The 12,751-nt window shown below is 34.9% G+C and overlaps 1 protein-coding gene across 1 annotated transcript; it reads right to left on the bottom strand.

The window, feature by feature from the left end:
- Positions 1-4,000: 4,000 nt before the first annotated feature.
- On the bottom strand, positions 4,001-12,100 carry Afg3l2 (AFG3 like matrix AAA peptidase subunit 2). Its single transcript, XM_043030890.2, has 14 exons — positions 11,884-12,100; positions 10,343-10,578; positions 9,877-10,047; positions 9,195-9,288; positions 8,884-9,049; positions 8,487-8,625; positions 8,242-8,360; positions 7,510-7,631; positions 6,903-7,056; positions 6,560-6,787; positions 6,178-6,404; positions 5,798-5,998; positions 5,419-5,613; positions 4,001-4,424 (listed from the first exon to the last, which is right to left on the bottom strand). Exons 1-14 carry the CDS (start codon positions 11,968-11,970, stop codon positions 4,197-4,199), a joined length of 2,367 nt encoding a protein of 788 aa, XP_042886824.1. The 5' UTR covers positions 11,971-12,100; the 3' UTR covers positions 4,001-4,196.
- Between the last annotated feature and the right edge of the window lie 651 nt (positions 12,101-12,751).

Here is a 12,751-nt window from a genome sequence, read left to right as displayed (position 1 = left end):
AGGGCATATATAGGAAGCCACAATTTTTAGTTCTCATTTGAAAAATCTAGAGTTCACATGAGCCCGCGAATTTTCAAAAAGATATAACCTCGGCTCGTCTAAAAGAACATAATATACTACGAGTGATGATAGATTTTACGGATTAAGATGACTTCCTGTAACCACTTCTCACACCACTGTATTTATCACAACAATCGCGTCTGTTTATTGCCCATAAAAATTACTAAGACTATTCATATATTTCACACAAATTTGATAATTTTTCTTCACACAAAGCGTAAAACTGTATCACGATTAGATCTATCTAACTTGGTCATGTAATACAACTGTGATTCTATTTTGCATAATTGAAATTTGGTTGCGATTTCCCAGCTGAGGTTGACTACCTTCAGCTGACCCCCCCCCCCCGCCATTTCTCTCTCTCTCTCTCTCTCTCTCTCTCTCTCTCTCTCTCTCTCTCTCTCTCTCTCTCTCTCTCTCTCTCTCTCTCTCTCTCTCTCTCTCTCTCTCTCTCTCTCTTTGTGTGTGTGTGTTTCTTCATTTGTTTGTTTGTTTGTAAATGCGCGCGCGTGTGTGTCTATATATAACATGTACCTATGTGTGTTTGGTTGATTGCTTGCCTGTACGTGCGTGTTGGTTTGTGCGTGTGTTTGTGTGTATACGTGTTAACGTACATTATGTACCTTTACTCAATAATACATCCACAATCATATTTCCGCGTGTGCGTGAATAAGCGAGTGTTCATAAATGCATATTCTGCGTTTCCATCACACGCACAGACACAAAGGACAGTGCGACCTTTCGTTAGCAGCGCAGTTCTTCGTATTGTAAAACCGGTAGTTGAAACTTCGGCATTATTACAAGAGATTGTATTATTTTCATCATCCTCTGTAAACACGAGGCCAGCATAGCGCAAATATGAAATTCTCAATATTAGCATTACCACAGTCTTTCAGTAAGAATGCTGATGGTGTTAGTATTTATGTTAATTATTTTACTGATAGTGATAAATTTTAAAATTCTAGTAATAAATGAAACATTTTTATAATACTATACCATTCTCGTAATTATGTATAGCATTGATATTTTAATGTTCAAAGCCATGACATTGACAATAACAATAATAAAGATATTTACAAAAATGATGAAAACCATAACAACAACAATAATGATAGTAAATAAATGATGAATATTATAATAATTGTAGTACTAGTAGTAAGAGTAATGATTATGATAATAACAATAATAATTATAATGATAATAATTATGTGATAGTAATGATAATAATGATAAGAATGATAATAATAGTAATAATAATAATAATAATAATAATAATGATAATAGTAATAATAATAATTATAATGATAATAATTACGTGATAGTAATGATAATAATGATAAGAATTATAATAACAATAATAATAATAATGATGATGATGATAATATAATTAAAATAATGATAATGAAAATATGATAAGTAATGGTGACAATGATAATAATAATAATACAAATAATAATAATAATGATAATAATAATAAGGATGAATAATGATAGTAATGATAGTAATAATAATAATAATTATAATAAAAATAATAATTGTAATACTAGAAGGAATAATAAAAATAATGAAAGAAAAAACACACAATAATATCAAATAATAATATAAAAAAGTATAATCAATAATAATAATAATAATAGTGATAACAATAACAATAACAATAATGATAATTACAAAAAGAATAACATTAATAGTAATAGTATTAATAAAAGTAATAATAATAATGATCATGAAACAAAATATATGATAAATGGTAAAGAAAAAAATAATAACAATAACAATAGTAATATCAACACCATCAACATTAATAATGAACTTAAATTTGACAGCAATAAGAAATGCATCAGTAAAAAACATTACTGATGAATTATGATGTCTCTAATACACTGATGATACAGGCGATGATGATGATGATGATAATTTAGATGACGATGACTGTGATGATGGTGATGATGATGATGATGATAATGATGATTGTGATGATAATGTTGATGATGATGATTGTGATGACGTGTATGATGATAATAATAAGATCATGATTATTATAACTTCCATACTAATATTACTATTACTATCAAGGATAATGATAATTTTGATAATAACCATGGTTAGAACAATAAAAATACATTGATAGCTTTGTATGATAAGTGCCAAACATCATTACTATCATCATCAATCATTATTTGCTTTACCATCATCATTACTATTATGATTAATATCATTATTGTCATTCATACTATTCTAATGATCATAGCTGTCATCCTTATAATAATGATCATTGTCATTTTCATGATACTTAATATGAATATTGTCATCATTATCATTACTCTCTTTTCATCATTGTTATATTAAATATTGATGCTAATGGTAATAGCCTTATACATTATGGACCAAATACAAGAAAAATAATTCATAATTGAAATAATAATAATAACATTACTAGTTACAATTACAATAAGAATGTCAATAACATCAGGGAGTATTGTGATTATAGTCATTATTTTCATCATTATCAAAATTATACTTCAATACTACTACTAGCATTATCACAGCAATTAGTACAATGATACTAATAGTAACAATACTCATTATAAAGTAATAATGACAGCAATAAAGCATTATAATAATAAAAGTAATAATGATAACAGCAACAACAACAATACATAATGATGACAATATTAATAATATTTATGACTACCCTGTTGATTGCCCTGTAAAACTTTGTTTTTTGTGGCATCAAAAAATAACAACATAAATAACAATAGAACTGATCTAGATGATAATTATTGTAATAATAATAGAAATAATGCAAACAAAGTGACTTGAGAAATATCAGTACTTGTATTTTTTTTTTAATAATAATGACAATAAATAATCATGGTAATACCACCACTGTAATTGCTATCATCAGTAGCAGTTTATCAACAATCATAATTGTAAGGAAAATATAATGATGGTGCAATTTAGAGTAACAGTATTAAAGACATTAGTAGTCACAGTGATGGTAATTTATAAAGTAGTAATTATCATCACTATATTTTTTTGATCATTATTACTATCATCATTCTGACTACTACTATTACTGTCATTCTCATCATTAGTATTACTAATATTGTCATCATTACTACTACTACTATTATCCTCATTATTGTTATGATCATTATAATCATAATCATATCATTACTATTGTTAGAATCATAAACAAATAATGTTATTAACATTTAACAATAATATTATATCATTATTCTCAATCATTTCTGGCATGATTGTTATTATTCATTGTCATCATATTATCATACTCATTGTAACCATTATGTTTTGCCCTCTCACCCCTCAGATGATTGTTATTGTTCTTATCATCAATGTTATTTGTTATTGATACTCATTATATTATGGAAGTATCAATAATATTATGAATAGCATTATTATAATTATAATATATGTAACCATCATTCCTGTTGAGTTGGTAAAAATAATGATAATACAAGCTATATCTTAAAAAAAAATCACAAATATTCTAATCATAATGCTATTACAATTGTATTGATAATAATAGTGATAACAATAATAACAACAAAAATGATGATATTAGTTTCAATAAAGGAATGGAAATTTTGCCACTTCATGATCATTAACCCTTTCAGGAAAGGCCACATCATAGGATATGCAGCCTGGGGTGGGCATCGTAGGATGTGTTTTCTATTGTTTACCAGACTTATGGTATGGTATAAGTCTATTTTTAGTATATCACTGTGATAATTTGTACTAAAAAAATTATGAATCATCTCTGGAAAAGTCCACATAACTGTTTTCTTGCTCTTTTTTATTTCATAAAAGTTGATTGCAAAATATATTTCTTCTTGTCATTTTCCCTTCTAACAAAATATTTTCAAGTTGGAACACATACAATACGAAGGTAAATGGTATCTTCAAACACAGAATCTAATATATTTCAATCATTCTTTATTATATTACATCATTCTACATCCAAATATCTGCATGAAGCAAGTAATATACAATAGAGACATAGGAAACGGGAGGAGCGGCAAGGAGAAGAGGGGGGGTGGGGTAGTATTACAAGTCCCTGATAATGATCATAAAAAAAAACGATAAAAAAAACGAGAAAAAAACATAATTGGTTAACTATTCTTCTTTCCTTTTTCCTTCTCTTCTTTTTCCTTTGCTTCCTCTTCCTTCGACTTGTTCCACTGCTTCAGGCCTTCGGGTAGGCTTGTGTCTTCCTCATAGCTACCGGTCCCTTCCACAAATTCTTCGTAGGTGGACTTTTCCTTGAAGGGCCTTGGTCCCAGGAGCTCAATCATGTCATCGCGGCTCAGGATCTCCCTCTCTAGCAGTCTCTTGGCAACCTACAGGGACATGTTCAGTTAGCTATTATGTACATGGTAATAACAGAAGGTATAAAGATATGTATTTTCTTATTACAGAGAGAGAGAGAGAGAGAGAGAGAGAGAGAGAGAGAGAGAGAGAGAGAGAGAGAGAGAGAGAGAAGAGAGGAGAGAGAGAGAGAAGAGAGGAGAGAGAGAGAGAAAGAGAGGAGAGAGAGAGAGAGAGAGAGAGAGAGAGAGAGAGAGAGAGAGAGAGAGAGAGAGAGAGAGAGAGAGAGAGAGAGAGAGAGAGAGAGAGAGAGAGAGAGGAGAGAGAGAGAGAGAGAGAGAGAGAGAGGAGAGAGAGAGAAGAGAGGAGAGAGAAAAAAAGAGAGAGAGAGAGAGAAGAGAGGAGGAGAGAGAGGGAGAGGAAGAGAGAGAGAGAGAAGAGAGAGAGAGGAAGAGAGAGAGAGAGAGAAAGAGAGAGAGAGAGAGAGAGAGAGAGAGAGAGAGAGAGAGAGAGAAGAGAGAGAGAAGAGAGAGAGAGAAAGAGAGAGAGAGAGAAGGAGAGAGAGAGAGAGAGTGGAGGAGAGAGAGAGAGAGAGAGAGAGAGAGAGAGAGGGAGAGAGAGAGAGAGAATGGAGGAGGAGAGGAGAGAGAGAGAGAGAAGGGAGGAGGAGAGGAGAGAGAGAGAGAGAGAGAGAGAGAGAGAGAGAGAGAGAGAGAGAGAGAGAGGAGAGAGGAAAAGAGAGAGAGAGAGAGAAAGAGAGAGAGAGAGAGAGAGAGAGAGAGAGAGAGAAAGAGAGAGAGAAAGAGAGAGAGAAAGAGAGAGAGAAAGAGAGAGAGAAAGAGAGAGAGAAAGAGAGAGAGAGAAAGAGAAAGAAAGAGAGAGAAAATAGTGTGATTCAGTGTCAAATTTGTCTATTTTCAATTTATCACATAAAGATCTTTAAATAAATCTCTTGTATACAATATCTGCTATATACTGAAATTCTAAAGACAGTTAATAAACAGACTGCCCATAGCCACAACGAACCTTCTCAATATCAGCCTTCTTTTCCATAAGGAGATCCATGGTGTTCTGGTAAGCTCGGTCAATGAGAGCTTTGACCTCTTCGTCGATAGCTTGTGCTGTGGCCTCGCTGTATGGCTTCTCCATCACCATCTCTCCTGGCTCAGGCATCTGGTACACACGCTGTCCAATGCGGTCATTCATACCATACTGGACAATCTGGTTTGGAAAGAAATGAGAGGAAAAGTAATGCACTGCCCTTCAATAACACACTGCACAAAACAATCATAAGCATTGCAGTTTCATCACATCCAGATGCTAACTCAGGGAAGAAGTTCTTGCCAATATATCAAGGGAAAAAGGAGCAGAAGTAATAATTTAGATGTGAAGGCTGTTTTCTCACCTGTGCATATGCAGATCTAGTAACCTTCTGCAGATCATCCTGTGCCCCAGTGGTGATAGCATTGAAGAAAATGCTCTCAGACACACGGCCACCTAGCATAACACACATACGGTCAAAGAGCTGCTCCTGTGTGAAAAGGAACTGCTCCTTGGGGAGGTACTGGGCATAACCAAGTCCTTTTCCTCGGGGAATGATGGAAACCTAGAAAAAGGAAAAAGATGTTCAACAAAAGGGAAAGTATGAAGATTAGCAAGGTTTCCATTTGTAGAGTTGCAAATACTAACCCTTTATAAATATATATTCAATTACAATGAACATTATTCTAGATTCCCTTTCCATTTTCATATACTCTTCATTATATTCAGAACATTTTTAGTCACCTTCAGTAATGGGTCAGCATGCTCCAGGAACCACCCACAGACAGCATGACCAGCCTCGTGATAGGCCACGGTCTTCTTCTCTGCTGGCTGTAATACATTGGTTTTCTTCTCCATACCAGCCACAACACGCTCAATGGCAGCTTCAAAGTGCTTCAAGATTATATCCTTTTGAGCATCACGAGCGGCAATCAAAGCTGCTTCATTGCACACATTACTAATGTCTGCCCCTGTAGAAACAAAAACAATTTATGCTGAGGTAAAGATCTATGAATGAAAAAAAGAAGAAAAAAGGACTAAAAATCTTGTACTCTTTACTGAAATAATTAAATATACACGTGCATAAATCACAAGCCAAAAATTTGTGTTTTCTACATTAACCTACCAGTGAACCCTGGAGTGAGAGCAGCCATCTTTCGTGATAATTCCTCCTTATCCAGACTGGTGCGTAAAGGCCCTAAGTGGACTTTGAAGATGGAAGCTCGACCCTTAATGTCTGGTGGCGGCACGAAGATCTGACGATCGAACCTACCAGGCCTAAGAAGAGCTTTGTCCAAAATGTCGACCCTGTTAGTTGCAGCCAATACCACTACATTGGAAGTAGTGTTGAATCCTGTCAGGAAGAAACATGTTAGAGATCTGTATGTTTTTTTGTTTTTTTTTATATAAAAAATATAAAAAGGAAAGAACATTGTAATAAATCACTCAAACTTAGATTAGGAACTCACCATCCATCTCTACGAGGAGCTGGTTGAGTGTGTTCTCCTGTTCTGAATGGCCCCCAAAGGATCTACCACCTCGTTTCCGGCCAACGGCATCTATTTCATCCATGAAGAGGATGCAGGGGGCATTCTTACGCGCCATGGCAAACATGTCTCTTACCTGTTAGGAGAGACATTCTTTGAAATCATATCCTGTATTTGAGGAGGAAAATCTAACCTGTTTAATGTATACAAAGTCTACAAATAAAAAGTAAGAAGCCCAGGTTCCAACTTTCGCCGTCCAGCCTCCCATATTAGTCACATTACACATACACTCCCTAAGCTTTGATATGTCTAGGCTAACTTCAAAACAATTTTCATGATGTTACAATATTAAAAATATTTCTATGATGATCAAAGATTGTATGTCATACTAGTTTAAGAAATAGAAAGATCTGAGAGAGCGAGAGAAAAAACAAAAAACAAAATACATCTGGCTTGCCTAGATCTCTATATAGTGCACACAGGCCTGACCAAAAGGGTGATACTCCCTGAATTGACTCTGGTTCCATAGTCAGCTAAGGCAAATGAAACCCCAGCTTCTAATACATAAACAGTGCCTCTTTAAACTTACCCTGGATGGACCAACACCCACAAACATCTCCAAGAACTCAGAACCCGAGACATAGATGAAAGGCACGTTAGCTTCTCCTGCAGTTGCTTTAGCTAACAGAGTCTTGCCTGTGCCAGGAGGGCCTGTGGAAAAGAAAAATATTGTGAGATTTAAAGGTGATAAAAACTGATAATGGCAATAATGGAATTTTTAGATGGTTTCCCTTTTTGGAGAAGATGAAGGAAAAGCCAAAGACTTTAAATGCACTTGGGAAAAGAAAAGAAAAGAAAAGAAAAAAACAGAAAAGAAAAGAAAAAACAGAAAAGAAAAGAAAAGAAAAGAAAAGAAAGAAAAAAAATATTTTGAAAGATTAAAAAGGGGGATGAGGATAAAGCAGAGGGTAAGGAGACAAATAAGAGGAGGATGAGAAAGAAGAGGAAGAGGAGGAGCAAAATGAAGAGGGGAAAAAAGGGTAAGAGGAAGAAACAGAGGAGGAGGAGTAGAAAAGAAGGTGGAAGAGGGGGGGAGGGGTAGGAGAGGGGAGAGAGGAGAAGGAAGAGGATGTGATGGTGGTGAAGGTGAAGGTAGAGGTGGAGGAGAGGAGGAGGAATAAGAGGAGGGGGAGGAGGTGATGTAGGAGGAGGAAGAGGAGAGTGAGAGAGAGAAGAAGAAAAGAAAAGAAAAGAAAAAGGATTTAAGATGAAGAATGAATAGAAAGAAAAGACAGAAGGAAATAGTGTAAATCCTTTTCACCTGTGAGGATGGCTCCCTTGGGAATCTTGGCTCCCAACTCAGTATACTGCTGAGGATTCTTCAAGAAATTCACAAACTCCATAATCTCGATCTTGGCTTCCTCACATCCAGCTACATCCCTAGGAAGAAAATGCAGGAAGATAATGAATTGCTGAAACACACATTCATCAATACCGCTGACAACACAATTGACTTTCCATATATTCAACCAATTTCACAAGTAAATCACCGGCAATTTGACTTACTTAAATGCCACCCCAATGTCGGTGGGGTTCACCATCTTCGCAGTGGACTCCATGACCCCCCCAAAGAGCCCTCCCCCCCTGCGGCCTCCAGAACCCCCCATCATCTGAGCCGATCTTCTCATCATGAAGACTAAGAAACCTGTTGGTGAGAAGAGATGCTGAATTATGGAACATAGAAAGGGATTTTGAATAAAGTAGCCACAATGAAGGTATGAATAATGGTGAACCTTTCAGAAGAACAATGTGATAGTTTGTCATCTATATTGGCAATAACCATATCTACAGTTCTATTTCTAGAGATGCAACATTTGCACTGACAACTTTTTTCAATGTTTAGCAAGATCACCAAGGCAAAAAGGAACTTAATAAACAGAAACTGCAATCCAAAGGTACTTACCTATGATCAGTAACGTTGGTAGGAATGACGTGAGAGTGGCAGGCTCCAACTCATTCTTATAGACCACCGGAATGAAATTTGAAGGCTCAATTCCTGCCTCCATTTGTGCTGTCTCTACATTACGCTCAAAGGCATCTACAGACCCTATACTAAACCATAAAGTTGTCTGGAAAAACAAATCAAGTGTTAGATTAATTGAAATTGATGATGTGATTACTAGTTACATTTAAATACAAGCAGTGCTATCATTAACATATCTCTTTATTGCACCAACTGCTTAACCTCCTTCCCTTCAAAATGCAAACACTTACAGCTCCTTCCACCTGGTTTCCGGGCATTAGTTTAACACGGACCCATTTCTTGTTGATAACCTCTAGTTTTTCAACAATCCCCTTTGCCAAATAGCTGCATAGAGAACATGGAAAGAATGTATCAAAATTGGCACACAAATTAAAAATTCACACATACACACACATATATATATATCAGTAAACTATACTGGAAAGTAATGTAGTGTTAAAAAAAAAAAAAAAAAAAAAAAAAAAAAAAAAAATATATATATATATATATATATATATATATATATATATATATATATATATATATATATATATATATATATATATATATATATATATATATATATATACATATATATACATATATACATATATATATATATATATATATATATATATATATATATATATATTATATAATATATATATATATATATTTATATATATATATATATTCGAAAAATCTTGCAATGCTAAGAAAGTAATGATAATCATGAAGATAAAAAAGGTATCAGACATAATAAAACAGTAATAACCCAGGGAAAAGTATTATGACTAGTACCATATTCTCAGAATGAAAACAATTTCCTACTGATGGTACAAATAATTATCTTCTCATAAAGTGGTTACAATTTTCCATCGTCAATCTAAGCACACCTACATCTCCTTAAACTTCAACTGAAGAGAAACTCACGTCTTGGAGAACTCCTTCCACGTGATCTCCTTGTAGCCCATCTGGTAGATGGCGGCAATCCCCAACAAGCCCATTGCAGCCAGCGCCGCCATAGCCACCCACCTGTCACGCTCATTTCCTTCGCCAAGGGGTTTGCCCCCACCACTTCCTCTCCCGCCACCCTTTCCAGATCTGCAAATATACGTTCATGTGTTGAAAGGATAAAGAGTAAAACACAAGTCAAAATCAATCTAACTGTTTAGGAGCAAGTATTCTTATCACATAAAATTAATAAATTCTAATGAACTCTTGCAATTGCTTTAGGTAAATCAACAAGAAAATTTAATTCTATACAAAATGAAGAAGAAGAAGAAGAAGAAAAAAAAAAATCTCTCCTCAAATCTTCAACACGTATGATATTAGGAATTTTCATCATATAGGAAATCCTTGAGATATGCCTTAATACTGTGACAACCACTGAACTCACTTGCTTCCAGAGCCAAACAAGTTCAAGTTAAAAGGGTCCTTTGGGGTTGAAGGCTTATTTGATGCCTGCTGTTGTGGAGGGGGCGTGTCTGATTTCTGCTGCTGCTTGGGGCCTTGCTTGCTTGCCCCACGGAAGTATTTCTCAAAGCCACGGGGAGGCTTCTGGCAAAACTGCCGCCATTGCTGAAGCAATATGGTTCCATGGGGTAAGTCTAGATGTGCCAGCTGGCTTCCAACCTGTTTTGAAGATAAGGAAATGATGCAAGATTTTTCCTAGTTACAAATCTATCATAATGCCTTTAATGACATTAGAATAAAATTACATAAATAAAATGGGCAAAAATATGAAATATGATATATACACATATTGATGGACAGCAAGACTTTTGTTTTGGTCTATAAATGTGAAATTACAGTTTTGGTTTTCAGTTTTATGGTTTTATTGATTCCTTTTGTGCAGGTGAAGTGATTTTACCTGCATAATTACATGACAAAATATAAGAAATTCTCTACATAATTTCAGAAGATACTGGAAAAAATGTCCATGATAATAAAAGACCACCAAGAAAACATCCATTTAAATAATCATCAGTCTTTCTAGAAATCATTTTCATTAGTCAGGACAGAGAAACCCTTATTTCACAAAAAAATACCAAAGATGTCTACAAACTATATATTGTTAATATGCATGGTGGACATTTATTTGCACTTGCCGGAGCTCAAAGCAAAGAGGTCTCAACATTGCCTGACTAAGCTGTGTTGACATTTTTTTCTAGACATAGATTTGTAGAATTTGATAAACAAACTTATGGAGAAGGTAAGAAAACCTCAACCTCGTAGATTCTGGCAGGACCAACATTGGACTGGTTTTCTACTGGTGGTGAATTGCCGGGGAGGTCTCCGAGTGTTATCCTACCAAAATGTATGGAGTGGAGGCTTGTTGGCCTATTGCTGGAGTGCCGAGAGAAATGGAGAGAGAAACTACGGCCAATATCAACACTAGTTAATTTCCCTGTACTGAAACTACCACATCTGGCCAGATTACATAAGATGAAATCAATTGGTACTAAATTTATTAGCATCAGCAACACACAGCTTTTGTATAATACTGTTTAGTCCTGTTTCATACTCTTTCAAGTCAGACAGTTATATAACAAGTCCAATCACATCGCCTGTTAGGTAAGGAACCAGTGTATTCTATACATCGTCATCTACGCCCATGAATTTGATCAAAGGAGGACGTTCCTCGATAATATGAACTCCAACTGTATACATACTTGACAATAAAATGCCATCCTTTCTTGATTTGTACTGAATTGCACGATTAATCATGTGAAAATGCAATTGACATGCATGCAACACACTCTCGTATATACGGTGTGTTTAACATTAGTCTACTTCGTGCTCTCAAACACTAACTGATAATGAAAACACCTCAATATATCATAATAACAAAAGAGAAGGTGATTTTAAAGTTCTAACAAAACATCAAGCTTTTAAGCCACAAGTTAAATTTCTTCAGGATGGGAAAACTTCACTCACCACATTGGGGTCAACGGAGCCCGACTTCTTGACCTTCTGCAGCAGCCTTTCTAGCCTCTTGGCCGCCGACAGAAGTCTATATGCCATGATCTCCCTTCCTTAAAATCACCAGCGAAATATCATCACAAAAGAGGAGCGAAATCACCAATGTCCGAATGCTTTCACGTTACATCATCGTCTGCTCCTCCATCTCTGCCAACCTCGAGATCTCCGCCAATCAGGATCCAGAATATTAATGACGTCACACTAAAACAATACTCTGATTGGTCGAGACATGTTTGGTATATCGTACGTCAGGCAGCGGAATTAGGAAACCGGATGACTTTTAGATGCGGTTTTCGTAATTTTCCCGATTATTTGTTGTATTAGCTCTATAACTATTTGGATTGCAAGGCTAAATAACCATGTACAGTACGGCAAGGTTGGAAAATATAACCTAGAACTGCCATTCGAAAACGGTGTTGTAAGGAACGCGTGTTTAGGTAATTCTAATGGTTCTACAAACTACTTAAATATATAAAAGACTTTACATAAACCAAATCTTATAAAGAACAAAACACAAAAATGAATTAGATATCAATATATTTATCAATTAAAATGTTTTTTTCTGTTCTATTATACAATATCATTCTTGTAATATTGTGCAACATGTTACATCATTTGAACCTCATTAGGTTTTAATGTTCAATTATTTCGTTATGCAAAGGGCATTTCCCTGTTCTGAAATTCCTAAAGTCTTCACATTGACAATATGTATGTGCCAACCATACAAATGTTAGGTTGCCAATGATAGAAATTATATAAGTAAATCTGTATGAACTGACCTTCATTTTCCCCATTTTCCTGTCATTTTCTCTATTTCCATATT

Source organism: Penaeus japonicus, unplaced genomic scaffold, assembly GCF_977035675.1.
Source record: "Penaeus japonicus unplaced genomic scaffold, GWHDUDI00000001_assembly GWHDUDI00000040, whole genome shotgun sequence".
In the NCBI taxonomy this organism is placed as follows: domain Eukaryota; kingdom Metazoa; phylum Arthropoda; class Malacostraca; order Decapoda; family Penaeidae; genus Penaeus; species Penaeus japonicus.
Note: the sequence above shows the minus strand (reverse complement) of the source record. Positions and strands in the feature narration are given on the sequence as shown.